This window comes from Channa argus, chromosome 2 (genome assembly GCF_033026475.1).
Source record: "Channa argus isolate prfri chromosome 2, Channa argus male v1.0, whole genome shotgun sequence".
NCBI lineage: Eukaryota > Metazoa > Chordata > Actinopteri > Anabantiformes > Channidae > Channa > Channa argus.
The window spans coordinates 7,205,638-7,225,984 of record NC_090198.1 but is presented as its reverse complement, the minus strand read 5'-3'; the positions used below and the strand labels follow the sequence as shown (position 1 = coordinate 7,225,984).

The 20,347-nt window shown below is 39.2% G+C and overlaps 1 protein-coding gene across 3 annotated transcripts in view; it reads right to left on the bottom strand.

The window, feature by feature from the left end:
- ntrk3b (neurotrophic tyrosine kinase, receptor, type 3b) overlaps positions 1-20,347 on the bottom strand; it is a 156,784-nt gene that overhangs the window by 114,609 nt on the left and 21,828 nt on the right. For all 3 annotated transcript variants that reach the window (XM_067495062.1, XM_067495061.1, XM_067495063.1), the window contains exons 2-3: positions 11,776-11,850; positions 8,715-8,786 (exon numbers count right to left, since the gene is read on the bottom strand). In XM_067495062.1, the coding sequence (XP_067351163.1) occupies positions 8,715-8,786; positions 11,776-11,850 (147 nt within the window). The remainder of the gene's footprint in view (positions 1-8,714; positions 8,787-11,775; positions 11,851-20,347) is intronic.

Sequence of the window (20,347 nt, the reverse complement as noted above, 5' to 3'; positions counted from 1 at the left end):
TTTCTGCTAGTTGAAAAGATCAGAGGCTACATCAACATTACTCGTGGCTCATTTGTGTTATTTTGGGCGGGGGGGTTCGAGGGTTGGTTGTGGAGGTTAAAGCTGCAAAATAAATAAAATTATGATTTCACACACACACACACAGGTTAGAATCTAAAGAATGTATCTTTACTATTGGTTTGAGCAGTGTTTAGCTCTTCTTACATTTCTTAAGGCCTTACAGGTTCACATAAAAACATGCTGTTCTACCCTCTCCTGACTCTATTCAGAGAGGAAACGGTGCCATTAGTTCAAAACATGTTGGATGGTGTATCGTCTGCGTATGTTCGTAGTCTTCGTATTACTCACTACAAAAGTCGACATTAAAGTTATTCGTGAGCCCTGAGGTAATAAAAACAAAGGAAGGATTTCCATGTATTTGTATTTGCTGTGATTCCATTAACCCTGCTATGGCCTTGAACACAGAGTTGATCCATCAGTAGTGAGCATTGCTCATTTCTGGGTTTGTTCAAGGCGTCTTTACTAATTTTTCTCCTCTCTCCTCTTCAATACCTTGTCCTCTCCTCCTATTATGTTCTCTGTTTGTGATACTGCTATTTATATATCCAATCAACTTGTATTTTCTTGGATGGCTGCCATTTTCTCTAGTTGGCTTTTGCTTTTCTCTTATTCCTATTACGTTACGTTCTACTGTTTATTTTAACTCTCTCTTTACTGCCTTTTATATTAAAAACGTGCTGCTGGTAAATATTTCCGTCCACCTCTATTCTAAAGCTGTATTTCCAGTTACCCTCTAAATGCATTCATCCTTTGTTTAACTGTTCCGGGCCTGATTTCTTCAAAGGTATTGTATGTATCTTGTCATCCTTCAGTTGCCTGCCTCTTATTGCAGCATGTGCAGGTCTGTTTTTCCTTTTCTTTCTTTCTTTATTTATTGTCTTGTGCTTTTATGCTGCTCCTGAAGGATATTTATTGTTTGTTGACCCTGCTTCACTGCCATTATTCACATCATTTTAAATTCTGTTTAGTATATTCTATGATTTTTCTTATTGTTTTTATGTGTTTTTCCTAATTTCTGTTTTTCCCTTTTTCACTTTATTCACAACTATAATTTTGGTGATATTTAATATTTATTTTTTGTTTAGTTGCTTAACCAACATTTGTAATTTGTATTTGCAACAATGAGAGGTTATACTGTTGACAGGCAATTTTTTTACCTGACTTTTCTTCGAAAAGAGTTTACCTTTACCTAAAAAAAAAAAAAAAAAAAAAAAAAAAAAAAAAGCAAAAAGGTAGGGGGTTTGATCCCCGGACAGGAAGGGGCCTTTCTGTGTGGAGTTTTGCATGTTCTCCCTGTGTTTGCGTAGGATTCCTCCTGATGCTTCAGTTTCCCCAACCATTAAAAACATGTGTGTTAGGGACCAGGTCAGATTGGCAAATAGTTGTGGCCGCGCTCAGTTGCTGCGGCTCAGGACTAAGCCTCCATCCGACTATGGGACTCAATTTCGTTGTGCACCTTGTATGTATAATGACGAAGTTACGACGGCACTATATATAAGATGCCTCACACTGAAACCGTACCTGCTTCCTCTGGGCTGCAGCTTCTGATAACAGCCTCGAGCAAGAATGTAGATGCTTGAGACAGGCACTATATGTCAGGGTTTAGCATTCATTTACACCTCGAAGATCACCACTTTATTTTTATATGCCTGTTGGAGTGCCAGACGGGACATTAGTAAGACTGCAGGTGTCATCTGGGTATCAGTTTCAACCCCTCAGTCAAGCAAGTGCCTAAAGTGAACAGTCTACCAGATGGAGAGGTGCTTTCAAAAGAACGTGGAGGATAAAAAAAAAAAAAGGATGTAAAGTAATGCTGAGATTTTATATGCCTCACCAAGGTAAACAGAAAATCATCAGACTTCTAATTAAAGGTTTTCTCAGGCTAGCTGGCCAGCTGACCCACGTATGAAAGTGACATTTAAGGAAAAAAAAGAAAAGACAAAAAAAAAAGACATAGCCGGGAAGATTTAATGAGAGAGAGTCTCTTCACTTCCCTCTCCCTGTGGGGAGTGACCTTTCTGACTCCCCGATGACAACGTTCCCTCCAGATTTATTGGGCTTCTCCCTCAGCTGCACTGAGAAGAGTTGCCTCACCATCCAGACACTGACCTTTAATTTGACACAGGGGGGGACAAGCTGGCGCACGACGCCTGGCTGACCAGCAGCATCAAATAGAAAACTGGACAGAATGGTGTCAGAAATGAGTTGAAAGCCCAAGACCTTGTAGCGATGCCTTTGTTCATAGACTTAATTTCCACCTGGTGCTTTGTGTGCAGGATAAACGTGTGACACTGTAGCGGTGAAAAAACAATGGGCAGTCAGACCCAAACACACAGAGCCATCAAAAACGTAGAACAGGAGGAGATTGTTGAAGTGACACCAACAGGTACCCATCTAACTAATGTAGCCAGTCAGCTTCATCTTTAATTATCATTCAATTCATGCCTCATATTAGAAATTTTAAAAATGTAAATGGTTTTTTATCTTCTCCCAATCTGTAACACCAGCACCTACTGCAAAGAGAGTGGAGCGCTGTCGGTTGCTTTGGAGGCTGAATGATGCCAGGCTTGTTCGTTTCTTTATTTCTGTTTATAGTCTATTTTAGAGTTCACTGGTCCTAGAAATGTTTAGTCAGACCACTTTAGTCATGAGTATCTCAAAGCTTTGTTTTTCAATTAGCCAACAACTAACATTGTCACAGAATTTGAGCTCAAAAGGGCAAATGTAAAAAGAAATTTTCAGCCAAAAAGAGCCTGACAAGAAACGGTGTGAGTAAGTAAATTACGAAATTTCATGTTTCACTTTTGCGATTGAAGAATTTTCTTTGTCGCCTCTACACAAATCGTGGCTTCTTATCCCGGCTGCCTCATGTATGATATTGCTTTAAGGTTGCGCCTACTGTGAAGCAGGTCAGGTTATGTAAAAGGTCAAAGGTCAAGTGCACGACATCGATAAAAAGAAAAGTAGTTTTGGATGCATGTGCCCATCTAGAGCCGAGGCAAAAGTGATGCATTTGAACCTGTTGGGGCAAAGTCTTTGTGCATGGTGTGATCATTTTTCACTGCCTTTCCTCCTCTGCCTGCCTGACCAAGCAAAGCAAAGTCGTACCCCCCACCTCTCACCAGCTTCTTACTATACAGGTGTGGCTGAGACTGAATTGGAGCAGGCTATGCAATGACCAATAAATTATAATGATTTAATAATAATAATGAAGCACTGCCATGCTGAGATAACAAGGATAATACAGAACATAAGAGGTGCAGGATCAAACCTCCAGTTGCACCAGGTGTGTGTGTCTCTGTGTGTGTGTGTAATCTTAGTAAAGAACCTTGTTGGGGAGATTAAAGCTTTCCTACAACTGCTCTCATACAAAGACGTTTCACAGGGTTTCTCCTTTATATCCCCACCATCACATTTAGCAAGTAAAATAAAGCACCTGCTGCTAATCAGATGCTGTAAAAAAGGATCCGTTCCTGACATAATGACAGTTTGGTTGAGGCTCCCAAACTAAATCTGCAAGAACAGTAACACAGCACCTCCAAAAGGAGACCTTTAAATGTGGTGTTGGTAGAATAAAAAAAACGGTGCAATAGATGCTCCGCATCTCTGTTGCTGATCGTTGCACTTTTTTTTATTATGCTTGGAATCAACAGAGCAACAACTGGGTAGTTAACTTGTGTTCAGTGAGTTAATTTTTATCAATTTTGCTCATCGTTGAACTCATTATATTTCCAGTGGTACCATTTATTTATTTTTAAGAAGGATTTTCATCTACTGGACCACTTGAAACGAGTCGATTATGTTCGCTTAAACCCGGACCACAGACCCTGTGATGCAATAAGGCCTCAATGTTCAGTCAAACCCTCACTTCTAGTTGCAGAGCTCCCACTGCCTGGCAAACTGGTCTGTAGTCTTAATAAAGCCATTCCCTGTGTTACAAAAGGATTTGCAAATGGATGTCCAAATCTTTCACAGGTGTAAATGAATCTACGTTTGGTGACACGCTTTCGGGTGAGACCAGGGAACAGAGGCTAGACATGAAATAGAATTACAGACGAGTCCTGCTGCCCACAAATCTCGAAATCACAGCAGCTTTTGATGTAACTGGACACACTTACACAGAGTATTGGCAATTTTCTGCAGCAACAGTGCATAATATTACAAACTGTTCCTTTAATGTCCCCTTATGGTACTTAAGAGGTCCGAGGCTGTTTCATCACTTTCTCCAGCCATAACAACTGGTGAGATGGGATTTGCTGCTGAGCCACTGGTGCCACTGAGACTAACACAGTGATCTGTTTCTTTGATGAGTGGTCTTTTTACAAACACACATCCCACAGAGATATTATAAAATAAACTTTGTTGCAAAGTTGGCCCAATAATTTTAATCTATGTTAAGTTAGCAAAGCTATTCTAACAACATAGAGTCAAAATTATACATTATTATATATATTATACAGTTAGCAATGAGCTGTTGCCTGACAGCCCACGCAGCAAACACAGAACCACTGGAGCACAGTGATATGATTGTCTGACTCAAATATTAACTTAGGAACAAACTGTTTTAATATTTCAAAAGGCTTCGCTAACTAAGTACATTTTGTTACTGCATGTCTTTATGTAAACAGTAATACCACCCAGTTCAGAGGATATATCTCAATCACATTGTGTCCATTTGTCCACTACCTGCCATAATTCTCTGTTGTTCATTTACCCATGTAACAAAGGATGTTCCTGCTTTTCTGTTAAAACAGCTCATCGGGAAATAAAGTGTCTGTATCCCAGATTCCTGCTGCTTGTTTTGCTTGGAGTGTCCACTGGTTACCTGACAAAAATAAAAAAATCACTGGGAGGTCAGAGCTCCCAAGCCAACAATTAGTCCCACATGAAACACCAGAGTCACTTTTGTAGGTTTAGGTTTTGTGCAAATAGACAAACAAGAAAGAGGCAAATATGTTCATTAAACAGCTTTAGAGGTGCTGCTAGGTGGATCTTTTGACCTTTGTATAAATCAGGCCAGCTGCTTTCCCCCATTACGGATCTACATGCTAAACTACCCTCAACTGCTGGCTGTATTTAGTATACAGATTTTAAAGTGCTGCCCTTAAATGTCAACTATTCCTTTACATATACCTCTGGGGTTGTAGATATTTAAGCCACCATGCTAGGAGGAAAAACACCTTGGCCCTGATGATAATGACAACCTTTACTAGTCTGTACGCTATGAGAACGTAACTGCACTGTCAGGCGATGAAGGAGTGGGAGTCCTCATAACTCCATAGAAGCAATTTAAGGGTCCATGACAACCTCTGTTTCCATTTATGAGATGAGAGTGCACAGCAGAGTTGGAAGACAGAATGTTATGATCATAGCATCCAGATGGAAAATGCTACATTATATTAAGGCTAGGTTAGTGTAAATATAGATATTAGATAACTCGTTCTTTTTTTATTACAAACTCTTTTATTACTGTTATTTCTATGCTATGATCACTTTTCATCTATCTGTGATCATTTCTGCATCATGTTCATGTTTTCACCTTGCAAGTACAAAAATGCAAAATGTTCCTCGTCTCTGTGGGGCATGACAGTGGCTACTGTATGTGGTACATGTAGGGAGTGAATCACAGTGTGCAGCTTTGAATTGGTTTTCAGATTCTATGTTGACCTTTATGTCATTTAGCAGAAGCTGTCATCTGAGTTATCTAAGCAGATAATTGGAGATTCTGTCTTGCTCAAGGACACGTCAGTACAATATAGGGCTAATAAACATATTATTTGCTGTTTTGATTTTATTTTTGAAGCAATTTTATTCACCAACATCCTGTTAATCAAAATAAAGTGCTCTCTTGATACACTGTAATTAGGTTTATTTTTGGCTCAAATAAAATATAATAAGGCCCACAAAGGTGACCTAATCACGATTTTGACTGTAGTGACCAACAGTGGTATTGCAACGTCCATGTTGATCACATGATTTGCAAAGGACCAAAGTGCATTTTCGCATTGATAATTATTGCAAGGAAAACACTGGAAAAAGTTATTATATATAATATATATATATTATATATATATATATTATATATAAATATATTTTTAAGATTCTTTTATTTTCTCCTATGCATGTGTAAATAGAGCAGAGGCCTACTATAGTTCACATGCTCTATGGGCCCAAAGTGTATAAGTATATTGTAAATGATAAAACCGGAATCTGGAAGAAGGAAGATTTAAATTTTTTTTCCTGATACAGTGTATCACTGAGCAACTTAATTTGAATAAATATTTTGATTTGGTAACCAATTTTCATTACCCATTCATGTTTTTATTAGCGGTGACCAACTTTCTAATCAAACACGAGCCTACAACAAAAAGCTGCTTTTGCCTTTTTATATGTTCCAAGCTAACTCACTTTAGATTTGAAATACTGTAGATGAGAATTAACATGCACTTTATGGTTACATTCATGACAATAAATGAATCATTATCTCTGGTATTTTTTTAAAATGCCATTTTATCATGTGTTTGAACAACCTAAAGATAGATTAGCTACAGTGTGCTTTGACGTTCGTATCTTCAAACAATATGTTTCAGTGTTTTTATATTTAAAAAAGAAATCTTGAATGAGAATGAGGACTGAAAGATGTGTCAACAGCAGCAAATAGCAGCTTTGAATTAAATTAAAATAAACTTCCTCAAATATCCAGTAGAACTGGAGTAGAGCCGTTAGGCCCCCACAGCTCCCACACAGTGAATTAATAGACCCACTGCACTGTGGATGCTCCAGCCAGAATAAGGCTTAGCTGTAACCTGTTGCTCCAGAAAATAATGCAGTAACAAACACTGCTGACCTTAGAAGCAACACGTTTCTACATTAGTGCTTGCAATTCACAGTAGAGCAGATAAATCGACTTTGTAATGAATTCCTCACAACTTTTGTTCTTTTTGCACTTTTATGAGGATAGACAAAATAAATAAAAATGATTTGTCCAATTTTACAAAAAAACACAAAGGAAGCTCAGTTGTCAAGTATACAGTATAACGCATTCCAAATCCCTGTGAGCCACACGTGTTTAACATAGAGAAGAATATTCTAGAAGCCCTGGTGTTAATTACAGTCATCAGGTTTACAGTGCATGGGATCACTGGTGTCTACACTGTGTATTAATCAGCTTCACTTCTCACAAAGGAGCAACCAGTTGAGTGTGTGATGGCCCGGGCTTTGAGGAGACCTGTCTGACACAGACATCAATGAGGTCGGCCTTCTGAGGCTAAGCTTAGGCATAATAATTAATCTTCTTTGACACCATCATCCTCGGTGTCACCTAGCAACCGCCCACATGCATTAACGAGACTGCAAGAGAAGTCTGTCACGGACTGTCTGGGGTGGGGCTCTCCCTGGCAAAATCCACTGAAACGCACTCGATCTGCCTTTTTCTATTTGTAGCACAGCTTTTAGCACCCTTTTGAGAATATGAAATACATATACAATAAGGGAACTTTAAATGAGACTTTTTATAAACAAATTTTGATTTTGGTTTTCGCTCCCCTTGCTTGTACTATAATAAACACTGACTAAGGGTTTGAACTTCACACTCTAATTCACCTTTACACCGCAGGTGCGAATGGCCAAAATTGTACCATCACCCACTGATTTCATTCCTTTTCAGTTCGTTTACACCTATTGGATCTATTTAAAGCCCCTACCACTGCAGAGCAACCGTTTGTAGTGAGGGGGAAGGAAGAAGATGTGTTACTCGTACAATTATCTATTTGTTTTCGGCCTTGTGATAGCAAATCCATCTTTAGGAGAGAAAATTAAAGTGAAAAGGGGATTTAAATAACTTTCATTAAGTGTTGATGAGCTCGATTAGCTACACCAATCACCTCAAGAGACAGACAAGCATTTCTACCTTTTGCAAAACAAGTCTATAGATGCACATCAAAGCGAAGGTTCCCAGATGCCCAGAACTCAGCTCATAAGACAACATCATTTTCAGCTGTTTCTTTCTAAAATCTAAACAACATTAACTTCTCAGGTGACACATACTTTATTTTAAAATCCACATTATAAACTATTATTTGCTATCTTTAGCTGTCTCCCACACACAACAGTCACCGGCAGCTGAAGGAAAAAAAGAGACTAAACTGTTTCTCAGGCGACAACTGGAAATTGCAAATGGCAGCGTGTTCAGGTAAAAGACTGTGACTGAGTTTCTCACCGTGTTTACTCCTGGAAAATTGGGGAATAACAGGCTGTCATATGGTGACACATGAGTCTTTGTTAAAGAAATTACTTTGCTCTTTGCCCAGCTCTCTGAAGCTCGGCCTCCTGGACAAATTGACCATTTGGCGAGTGCAGACTAAATGGAACTGCGTCTTCTGCATGTTGCTCTACCAAAGCACAAAGTACCGGGGCAGATAGGAATCCAATTATCCGAGGCAAATAATGGATGTCTCGTTTAAGATGTACGGCTGTTGCAACAGTAATGGCAGCACCACAGTTTTCCCCGAGCCAGTCTCTATCAAATGCATCATCTTCTGCTCAACACTAACTCATCTATAGCCATATACTACAAGCTGTCAAGCATTGCTGATCATAATAAATCTTTTGAAGGCGCGGGAAACATGGTCGTCAGAGATAGAATATTTACTCACATGTATCGCAGGTGGGGGTTCTGAGCGAACGCTCGAGCCTGGATCACCCTCAGGTTGCAATTCATGATAGTTCTGAAATGAAGAATAATAAAACTGAAAAAACCACCAAAACAAAGACATTACTTTTCCTGCACATGCTCCACAAACACTTGCACATTTAATCAGAGATGATACATCAAGACCACTCTGATTTATTTTTCTTTCTTGCTTCCATTTTCAGTGTTATGTGTCTATACCTTTATGCTCATGATCCTGGTTTTTTACCCCCTTTCTGTTGGCCTGTTTTAAGAAGCTTTACAAGGTTTACCTGTGCAGTTTAAAATGTTCTGTTATAAACATGTTTTAAAAGCACAGAATACAAATTGAACAATGCAGTACTGCTCTACTTCTGGCTAACTTTTTTATTTTTTATTTTTTTTTGCATGTATACACCCTGCAGGGTAGCCACCTAAATGGGAATTCGTTTTTAAGCCACCATTTGGTGCAAGATTTGTGAACTTGTGTCTTCTTTGTAAAGCGAGTGAAACCTCTGACTGGAGCACGCATTCTAACACACTGACTCAATGTCTTAACTTGTATGGAGTGAAACAAGTGTGAAATTAAACTAATCCTCATTTTGCTGGGGACCCTGTGGAATCCTCTCAAGGAGTCCTGAAATTCCCAGCGCCCCCGTTTGGGAGGCACTGTTCTGGGCTACAATGGTAATGACTTCTAATCTTGTAATCAGAGATGTCTCTCCCCAAAGAAGTCATTGACATCATCAGCAAGCACCACATAATGCAGTATGCTGATTATACCCAGCTGTTGGTGTCAATTACCATGTAGAAGTCTGGTCACACCTCTGTAGTGTTTGACAGGGATGAAGTGTTTCATCAACCAGAAGTTCCCAAAATGGGACTTCAGAAGCTCTGCCGGAGCTCGAGAGGGTTTTAGGGGAACCTTGGGAAAATGCTACCTCTGTTTCCCCAGAAAAATTATTACCAATAATCATTGAATAGAGCCTGTCACAACAACATACAATAAAAGACTGTTGGTTGCTTTGGTTTTTATGTTCCCACCAGTAATGGTAATGACAGGGGTAATGGCAGTTATTGTCAACCAGATTTGATATTTGCTGCAATTTGGTCTGAAAGATGCTTTGGAGGCAAGACCAAAACATGCCTAAAGGACTAGTAGCAGTACTTTTTTTATATATATTTGTGTTATTGATTTATCAAAGCACAGAAAAAAAGGTTAAAGAAATAATTAATGATAATCAACTAAAAATAAAATATTTTAGTTGATGTGAACTGCTTCAATCTCCAGCACTTTCTATCCTTTCTTCTTTAAATATCCTAGTTTGTTATCAAAACAATCCACTGTGTAAAAATGCAGATGACTGGTAATCGTCTCCATTTTTATTACTGTCAACAAATCTCACTGGAAAACTGGAAATTCACCAAATCTCTGTAGTGATAGTGTGATTCTTTTGTGCCACACATCAAATATTAAAACTAGATCATGAGCCAACATAGACACACACATATTGTAATTTATTTTGACTTAATGCCAAATAAAGTGCCCCGCTAAGTGTGGTAATCCAAAACATTTAAAAATATTTCTGTAAATAAATGTACTATTTAAGCTTCTTAACTTTATGTTTGCCAAAAGCTACAATTCCCAACCAGTCAAAAAAAATATTTAGCCCTTTCAAAATAATACAATATTAAATTTGTGACCTATTTTAAAAGACAGAGGTTCCTGGTAGGAACCAGAAGGAATGAATAACAGAGTATTAAATATGAATACACAATTACAATACATTTGTTGACAATAAGAAAAATATGCAATATCAGACAAGGACTAATTTAAGATATCAGTATATGGTCAGTTACACAAAACTACTGTATATGAACTCATGAACCCAAAAGCAACAGTAGTCATTTTATCAAGGCAAATAATGAGAATAATTTAGAAAAGTTCCAGTAGATTATACATTTGTTATTCTGTAGTGATATGAAACATATTTAATTGTATCTTTTTCATTTATTCAGTGCATCTATATTTTAAACACAGATGAGTGAGGTCAAATGCAAAGGCAGGTGCTGTAAGCTGTGGTGAAGTAACTAACTCTTCTGTACACACTGCTAACAACCCCATAAGGTAACATCAGTCCATGTGAAGGCCCGACTACAGGCAGGGGAGGAGCTGCTGTCCCCAGACAAGGCAGCAGGAAAGAAGCAGAGGTAATGAGAAAAATGCTAATTTAGTGGTGGAGATATTGCTCTTTGCCTCCCTGATGAGGGATCAAGAGGATCAGGGGAGAGGCCAGCTCTGACTTTGGAGGGCAAAGGAGAATACAGTTCCCTCCAAAGAGACGATAAAGAAAAACCCTGAAGAAAAAGAGGATGTCGAGGGGCAGCGGCTGGGGGAGAAGCAGGAGGAATGTAAAGGACGTGGCATCAGTGGAGAGTAGCTATGCAGGGGGGAAATATAAATAAATAAAAGAGTGTAATATTGCTTTAAGTAGTGAAAAGATGAGAATATTTTTAAAAAAAAAATCACAGTGCTACAGCAGGGACCCCTAATTCAATTTTCCCTGCTGCTTTTTAGCATTATTTGATCAGCGGCTAAGCAAAGCGAAGGGGATGTTCCACCAGCGTGTGACTGTCAAGAATTAGAAGCTTGTTTAAACATCAGCTTGTGTTAGGATCTGAATACACACCTCACTCGCTCATCTCTCTGCACAACCCCCACTAACACCTTGTCATCTCCTCTGAGAATTAGCCTGAATTGTGTCACATTCAGAGAAGTATCGGACACTAAATCCTTATGCGATGCTGGTTATATGCTGCAGCTGCAGCCACTTGTGCTCTGAGGTGAATTACTCCTCTCATCTCTAGAAGGAAACTGTAGGCCTGTCTGCTGTATGCATGCAGGCAACCTGATGGAAAACAGGGATTAACAGCGGTACACCTTCCACTGTCCTCATCCAGATGTGCAACACAGTAGGACTGAAATAAGGTGAAGTACCTGTCATTTGTCTCCCATTGGTCCCCACCAGATAACAGCAGATACTCACAGTCTTTGCAATCCAGTGTAGAGCTCCATATCGACGTCTCTCAGAGTCTGCAATCCCGTCCAGTTCTCTATGTGTCTAAAAACAAAAAGAAAGAGAATGGTAAATGAGGGGTTCCTGTTTATCAGAGGAGAAAGGAAAAACTAACCAGGAGACATGATGGGCTTAAACGCTTTTGTGTTGTTGTTTCAGTCCCAAGTTGGAATATAACTGCTTGTGTGTTGTCAAAGTTTTTGAATCCATATTCATTTAAATTGCAATTATTGGAGCAGCTCTGACAGAGCGCTCTCTGCTGCCCTCTGATAGATTTAATTGCCAAGAGGCGGCTTGTGAAGCTTAATCTATGTGAGGGGAAGTGTGAGGGGGGACAGACCAAATAAATACTGCAGATGACTACTTCTACTAATACTATCAGACCCCCAGGAAAAACTCGTTCTATGTGGTGGGATAAAAGAAGTGAAACGAGTGCCTTTAAATTAGCTTCGGGGGGGAAAAAAGAGAGTTTTTTAATGATTTGTCTGTTATGGATTGGAAATGAAATAGGCAACACACATTGGGGCACACTGGTTTCAATTAAGCGGGGGAAATGAGGAGTTGTAGCAAAGGACACGGCAGAGGCTGTACAGCTTTGTTTTGCAAAGAGGGAAATATGATTAAAAGCTAAAAGGAACCTCAGCCTAAATGTCACATTTTAAATCAATACCCTTTTTTTTTTTTTTTTTTACCTGGCAGAATGACAGCTGATGGACTTAAAAGGTACAATGAAGCAAACATAAGCGTGCATACTATTCATAGACGGTGCATGGAAATCCTGCAGCCTAAACCTAATTACGGAATTGCACTCACATTTTGTCGTTCAGTAAGACTTCTGTGATGAGGATTTAGCAATTGGTGTTTTGTGACAACAGCAGAAAATAACATTCCTGCAGTTGGTTTTGTTAGCATATATTTTGGCTCTTGGCATCTGGTGTACAATGATGAGGCAGCATCTGAGGCATTCTGTTTATGTGAGCACTGCACTCCAGGGTGCATCACCTGCGTCTAGTGGATAGGAGAATACAGGTCTGCCAAATGTAACCAGCGCTGCTAAAAACCCACGGTGCAGGACTTTATTGTTGGCTACAGTTGGCTGCCAATTTTTTTTTTTTTTTTTGTGAAGCCTGGCAGGTGGGAGCAGTTAGCGATAAAAGAACATGAACACAATGCTGTTTCTGGATGTTTGTCCAGTAAATGGGTTTTAAAATTCTGATTAAATCAAGAAAACCCAGAAATTATTTTCCTAATGTGAGTCAAAGAACAGGAAACTGAACATGAATTCGCAGATGGGATGCAAGAGTCAAACTAAGTCTGGAGAAAAAGTCTGCAGCTGCACATGCACCTGCACAAATCTGATTTACATTGTATTTTTTATTTTTTGGTTTAGTCCAAACCAGATTTAGTCCCACCCAACATTCTGGTCTGCATTCACATTGCTCTATTGCTTTTGTGATCCACATTTGCTTGCACAATAATTTTGTCATAAAATTTCCTGTTTTACTAGGAAACAATATTCTATCTCATTCCCCATTTCAAGTGTGTTATATATCATTATATATGTAAATACACATATTACGTAAGTATTTCATTTACAAGCTCAAACTGTGACCCTTGTTTTTCCCCGGCTAATAAGGATGGAGTCTGCCCGTTAATTTTTTTTATTGTCTTTCACATCACTGTCTCACCAACACATGGTCAAAGATCCTACAAAAGCTACAGCTGAGTGAACGTTCTCTAAGATCTAAGTGCAGACTTTGTTCCGTGTCACCTTAAACAAGGAGAACAATAGCTCATTCCAGTGTAATTTTAGTGTCACTTAAGCAAATTGTTCCATTTGACAGACACCATTGAGGCTAATTCTCATGGTGCAGAACACAAAGCAGAACTTCTGTGTGCACTTGGAACAGGGGTGGCTACATTTACACCTGTTTGAAATCAGATTTGAGCTTGACTTGTAGGTTTAGGTGGAGAAACTATTGGAGAGCTGTCAAATCCACCCAAGATGTATGGAGCAGTCAGGAGCACAAGAAGAGAACAAGCAAGTCAGACTAAATTTAAACATCAATAATGTAAAGTTTTAGGATTTAGGGGGGGCATGTTCAGTAACAGTCGGGGTTACATAAGCCCACTCACACTGTGGACTGTCCATTATTTATATATGCGCTCAAACAGTCACGCTATCCCTGTAAACACAGTGAAAGCTGACCGCTGTATGAAAGCTAAATTCATGTTCGTGTGTGCAAATGTGCTGCTGAAGAGGTGCAGCTGTAAGTGCCTCACGCCGGCAGAGTAACGTTGCTGATGTTGAGATTAGTGCTGAACTGAAGGCAGCGGATTCCGAAGGCAGAGCGCTGAGTGACCTGCGAGCAGACATGACGGATTTCCCTCGCATGCTGTAGCGCTGCTTATTCCCAGCCCGGCTGTGTTGCCCCGGGCGCGTGGAGGGAGGGCGGGCTCCATGTCCTGGGGGTTTCACGCGCTAAAAGGTTGGAGTCTTCTCTAAATAGTGGCAACGTGGGTGAAGGTATGGTGAGCAAACATGGTTCCAAAAGTGCAAATCCATTTACGTTAATGTGTGGAGCGTTTCCAGGTGGCCAATAATAACCTGGAAAATTTATGTTTTTATTTGAATTTATTTGTACATTTTGTTCTGTAACCATTGGTCCTGATCAGATACTCCATCAATCCCCCGTCCTTGTATTCAGATGTGTATCTAAAGCTAAAATGAGGCTCGGGCAGTCTGAATTAATTGCACTGAGTGGATCTCTTTCAAAGTCTTTTAAGTATAAAAATGTCACTTTGGGTTAGCGTTAGCACGGAAAGTTCCAGAGTTGACGACACTGGACGGTCTTGACTACTTTTAGGTTGAAGACTTTTTCTCCAAATAAACATTTTAAGCCTCTGGAGTCTAGGGTTTTTGAATACTCTTGATTTCCCCTTTATATTTCAGCATAAATCTGTTACCAAGCCAAAAGTTGGTGTTATTTATTTGATTTACCACGGGGGGACTTCGTTTTTTTAGCAAAAAAAAAAAAAAATGGAGAGAAAAAAAAAATTCGAATATATTCGAATTATCGCTACACGCGTCCTAATTTGCGCAATTGAAGAGACACGAACCATTTCTCCTAACTCTGGGTTTACTCGGCCCATCGAAACTTTTCAAAAACTGCCACAGAGTTTGATATCTGCACTTTAACAACGCAAAAAAAAAAAAAAAAAAAATTAAATAAATATAATCAATCGTCTGCAGCAATTTGTCATCTCGCTACATCGTGTTAATGAGACTCCTTAATATCTTTTTGCATTAGTGCAGGACAGTGAAAAAGCTTAAAAAACAAGTATGACTTACTGTACAAGGTGTCAGAATTTGGAAACATTTAAAATTCCGTTACAATGATCAAACGGGCACTGAGCACGTTTGGCCGCCGAGAGGAAGCTGTGCTTCTAAAACAGATATTTCAAAATAAAGGTATATGAACTAAATATATGACACATCATAACAAAGAACTGCCTTTGATTTTATGTTCTTGAAATATAAATTCGATGTTTTATTTGTATAATCTGGAAATGTAGCTGTGATATTTATTTCTTTGGCAGCCATAGGGTGCCTTTCTGGATTTATTAAAGGAATAATACAGCTCAGATTTTTTATTTATTTTTTATTAAATGAGCATATTTTAGTTTTTGGCTGAAAAGAACAGACGAAACTATAATACTATAAGTACTTGACAGACACATTGCATTAAATTAGTAATTGTCACTTGGGCAAATTATGAAGTAGCAACATCACACACATAGAAATGTTCAAGTCGAGCTGTATTTCAGATATCAAAGGTTTATACAAAGGAAGATATTTAAATATGACCATAAAAGGTTTCTCAAATAAAATCAGTTCACCCATTTGCAATCATATTGAAACGGCTAACGCACTTAACTAAGCCTTGTGTCGTTATGACCATAGCTGTTTTGAAGCACTATAAAAGTTTGACAATTGAACATTGTTTTTATCTGCCCTTAAAAAGTTTTTATGGGAATTTCCCTTCTGCAGTGCTAAAATACACAAAGCAGAATGACTGTCTTGCATCAATGGGGCATAATTTCCACAACACTGTATAGCCTAATAAAACATTGATGCAATATTGTGCTATGAAAAAAAAGTATAAATTACATGAGCACAAAATGTTTGCAGCACTGGCTTTATGCTCTGTGATATAATTTAGCACTACCCCCATTTTTATCAAGTTGCTGTCAACAAACGCCACAGAGGAAGCAGTCAACACCTCCCCGCAGACCTGAGCACGTTGTTTGCTCAGAACCTTTGATTGTCTACGGCACACTGAATATGCATGTGGATTTAGACTGCTGTGAAAAGATGGATATGAATAACAAAGATGCTATGATAATACAGAGGCATTCAATCTCTGTCCTGTTATTCTCGGATCCTCCGAGAGAATGCACAAAAAAGTGGTGCAAAAATAAAATCAACATAATTCCAAAAGTAATAGAGATGCTATCATTTTACATTTCTGGCATTTAAGTAGACGCTCTCATCCACACTTACAATGATGAAGACAGTACACCAGTTTTGAATTGCTTCTTTGTCCAATTGAATATAACAAAGAAGAAAGGAGATTTGAGCTGAAGAAAAAAAGGGGATATGAGGCTTTTTTTCTTAACAGCACGATTAGAATCAAAGACTGGTTCTCTATTATTTCTGTCTCTTCTCTCTTGTCTGTCTTGAAATTATTTGTTCTCTGTACCGTATTTTCAATCAATCCTGTTTTCTTCAAGTGCTTTCTGAATTAATTTGGGTCCACATGACTGAATTAATACCTGTTAGGTACAAAAAACACAAGCAGGAAACAGTGAAAAAAAGTGTTTTTGCTCTCTATAACATTAAGAGTTTATGAAATTGCAGCCATCTGCTTTTTTTTAAAAAAAAAGCCTCCAACAAAGTACAATCTGAACTTGGTGGCAGGGTGGTTTGCAACACCCTGAAACCAAACAGTAACAGATTCGATCCCAGCAACAGCCATCTGGTGTTTTGTAGTGGCCCTGGGCTACACACTGAACCCCTACCTGCCATCTTGCTCTTAGCTTCTGTGAATATGAGCATCACTTAGTAGGCAAAGACACACACACACACATCCACACACATCCACACACACACACACACACACAATTTTCAATAATGAAATAGATTTGTTATCCATCTCAGCTTCTGAATTTGTGCTGTTTGTGTATGTGTGTGTGGTGGGGGGGAGGGGGGTTAACCACAGAAGCACTGGACACACACATGAGGTAAACAAACCTGAGCAGTAATTGTGCTGCTTATGCATTCAGAGAATAGTGATAAACACGGTAAACACGTGAGCCTTTGAATACAATGTAAAATAAAACCAGAGTGCCTGTGATGTTAGGAGTTAGACAAGAAGTAATGTCAAATGTCATTGGATTTCGGATTAAATAGTAGGACCCTTTGTAGAGCCAGAGCTCTACAGTTTGGCTTAAAGGACTGTAACAGTGGAAAATGTTCCTCTACCCTCAGGGTATGGGTGTGAGCAGTAATAAAAAGTTGATATGTGTCGTGGCCCTGAGAGCTCAAAGCACTGCAATGTGAGAAAACACATGTAACTGGACAAAACACAAGCAAATATACATAAACAACTTCACCAATTTGACAACACAGGCGCAGCATTAAGAAACATAATGCAAAAGCCACAACACAACCAAATTGAGAGAAGCGCTAAAAAAGCCACAACACAACGGAAATGGGAGCAACTAAAAGTAAGCGAGCCGTTCCTCAAAATGTTTTCTCTGTACGTGCGTTCTGACGGACTTGTGAAACGTCATCTGAACATCATCATCGCCCAAGTACTGTTCCAAATCAAAATTTGCATCTAACCATGTAGAGGTCAAATACCCGGAAAGTGTTCTCGCTCCGCCTGTTTTAATCGAGGATGCTTTGGGAGCAGACTTGTGTGGACTTATGGTAGCCAGGTTTCCCAGAATGCTTTGTGCACCAACCAGTGGTTTTGGTGAAGGGTTTAAGCTAGGCTCTGAGCTGATGAAAAATTCATCCTAGTACTGCTTTCGCACCACTTTATCAAGGTTTAGTATTTTTTCACGCGAGAAAGTACCGCTTTAGATTTATAGTACGTGGTCCGTTTGTCCAAATCGTTTCTATTTGTCAATTTGAGCGGACATTTACGGTACCAACCAGTAGTCTGTATTGAGAAACGTTCATTTATAGTACAAACTAATAAGTAACTATTTTCGGGGTTGGGTTGAGGGGTCTATCATAAAGTTGAAAACAATGTAAATTGAAACAGTAAAGTTGTGGGTTGTGAAACCAAAGCAACGAGCTGAAATTCACTAAAATGTTTTATGGAACAAATGGGATCTTGGGGAGAGATGAATTATTAATTCACAGTGTTTTCATTTCTACAATTGACCCCTGTCATATTACACACTGTCATTCAGTCCATTGTTCGTATATAAATATTTCTCAGTGTAGCAGTAAATCTGCTTTGTATATTTAGGGTTTTGTCACTGATGATGAGTGCCCTATAGCAGCACATTTACTAACTTCACTAACTCCCCTGCCAACAAGGAAACATGATGATACTATAGTTCTATATTACAAACAAAAAGTATATAATAATGCATTGCCTTACTATCAAATTATTGATGTATAGTGTTTTAGAAGACATGTCAGTCTGTCTCGAAAAGGAATTAGCCACGCGAATAACATGAAAATGTGTGTTGTGATGAGCATGATATGATATTGATGCTGCGCTAAAGCGTTGCCTCAGTTGAAATATGTGATAATACCAAAACAAGATACATGAGGCTCCCAGTATCGCAAACACCAATATCTTCTGTTTCGGGGTAATCTCTCTGATTCTGCCCATTGTTTCCAATACTGCTGTCTGTGTGTGATTTATGACTTTGTTGGGATGATCTACAACACTCGCACCACCGCCTTAATGGGAAAATGTTAAATAAAATAGAATGTCTCTGGTGTGTTCCTGGGATATTGATCTACATTCTGCCTCCGTCTGTGTTTTCATAGAGACAGAGCAGCACTCTTCTACAGCCCAAACACTTCAGAGTGGGGACGCAGTGGTGAAGTAGCACTCTTCTAGATTAAAGCACACGCCTAACATCAATCAGATAACCTGTTTTCCTTGTGTGGTTTTTAATGCATGACTCATAAGTGTTTTCGAGCCGCATTGTGAAGATGAGGCCGGAAATATGAAAAGCACACAGAGGAAGTAGAGATGATGAGAAACAGAGGGAAGGAAGCTATTTCGCTCGACATTTTCTGCAACTGGGCTAGAACAAGCCATCCTCCAAACCAATCATGAGGGACGTTTGGCATTCAGAGCTCGTAAATTAGGATCTCTTCAGTTTTGCTCACTGAGACAAGCCCACGCCTGTTACCTCTATGCAAATGCAATCACACACACAGGCAGACAGATGTAGCAGCTTCCTTGCTACTGTATAAGCTGATGAAATTATATCCCCTTTCCATCTGTTGGCCAGAAGTTGATCCATAAAATGGCCTCCAAAAACAATATTAACATACAAAGCCGAGTTGGGTGCCCAGTGAACTTTTCTTTCACATTTATTTTCTGCAGAGAGGGTTGCTGGAGCCCCACTCTGCTTCATGGCAACACACACACGAATGAATACTGAGGAGTTTTACTGGAGGAGCTGTGTGGAGTGTCACACAAGCACACTTGGATCGCAGTTCCTGTGCATATGACGGCTGGAGTACAGAAAGATGTCCATATGCTGCTTCCCTGTTGATTGTCACCCCTGTGACGATTAGAAAGCATGAAATAATTATACATGCTCAGTGAGTCTTCCTTTGATGAAGAAAGGTTAAAATGTATTTTAAATGATTCAGTTTTCACATTCGCAGATATAAACATTGTGGAAAAGAATGGACCCACTCCTCTTCTCCACTTCACTTTCACTGGAAAAAATATTAAAATCAGGCAAACTGTGACTGTTTGTCTCAATTATATTAACAGCAGACCGTGTGAGCTGGAGAATTCAATACCGATATTAAAGTGACAGGCAGAATTGGCCAAATTACAGACATATTACAAATGATATGCCCTGAATGGAAACTGTGTGGATCCAGCACTTGGAATAAAACCACATTTTCCTAGCAACTGCAAGTGAAAATCCATGGGGTCAGACGAATGGAGGGAGACAGAGAGAAGTGACAACGCGACTTTAGCTCGATACGAAGCAAAATGAAAAAATAGCAGGAATGAAATTTCAATTGATTGCTTTAGTTATCAGTGGTTTCCCAGGGACTGATCCTCTGGAGGAGGAACAGTTCAAATTATGGACTGATCAGCCAAAGACTTATTTCTACTGAGTGCTGGTCTCCGTGTGGCCAGAACACCATATACAACAGTATATACAGTAGAAACATTTGCCCACACGTCCTCCACTGTCTTTCAACCCACAGCTGTACACCCACACATAGACTTCTTGTAGCAAGAGGCATCTATTAATA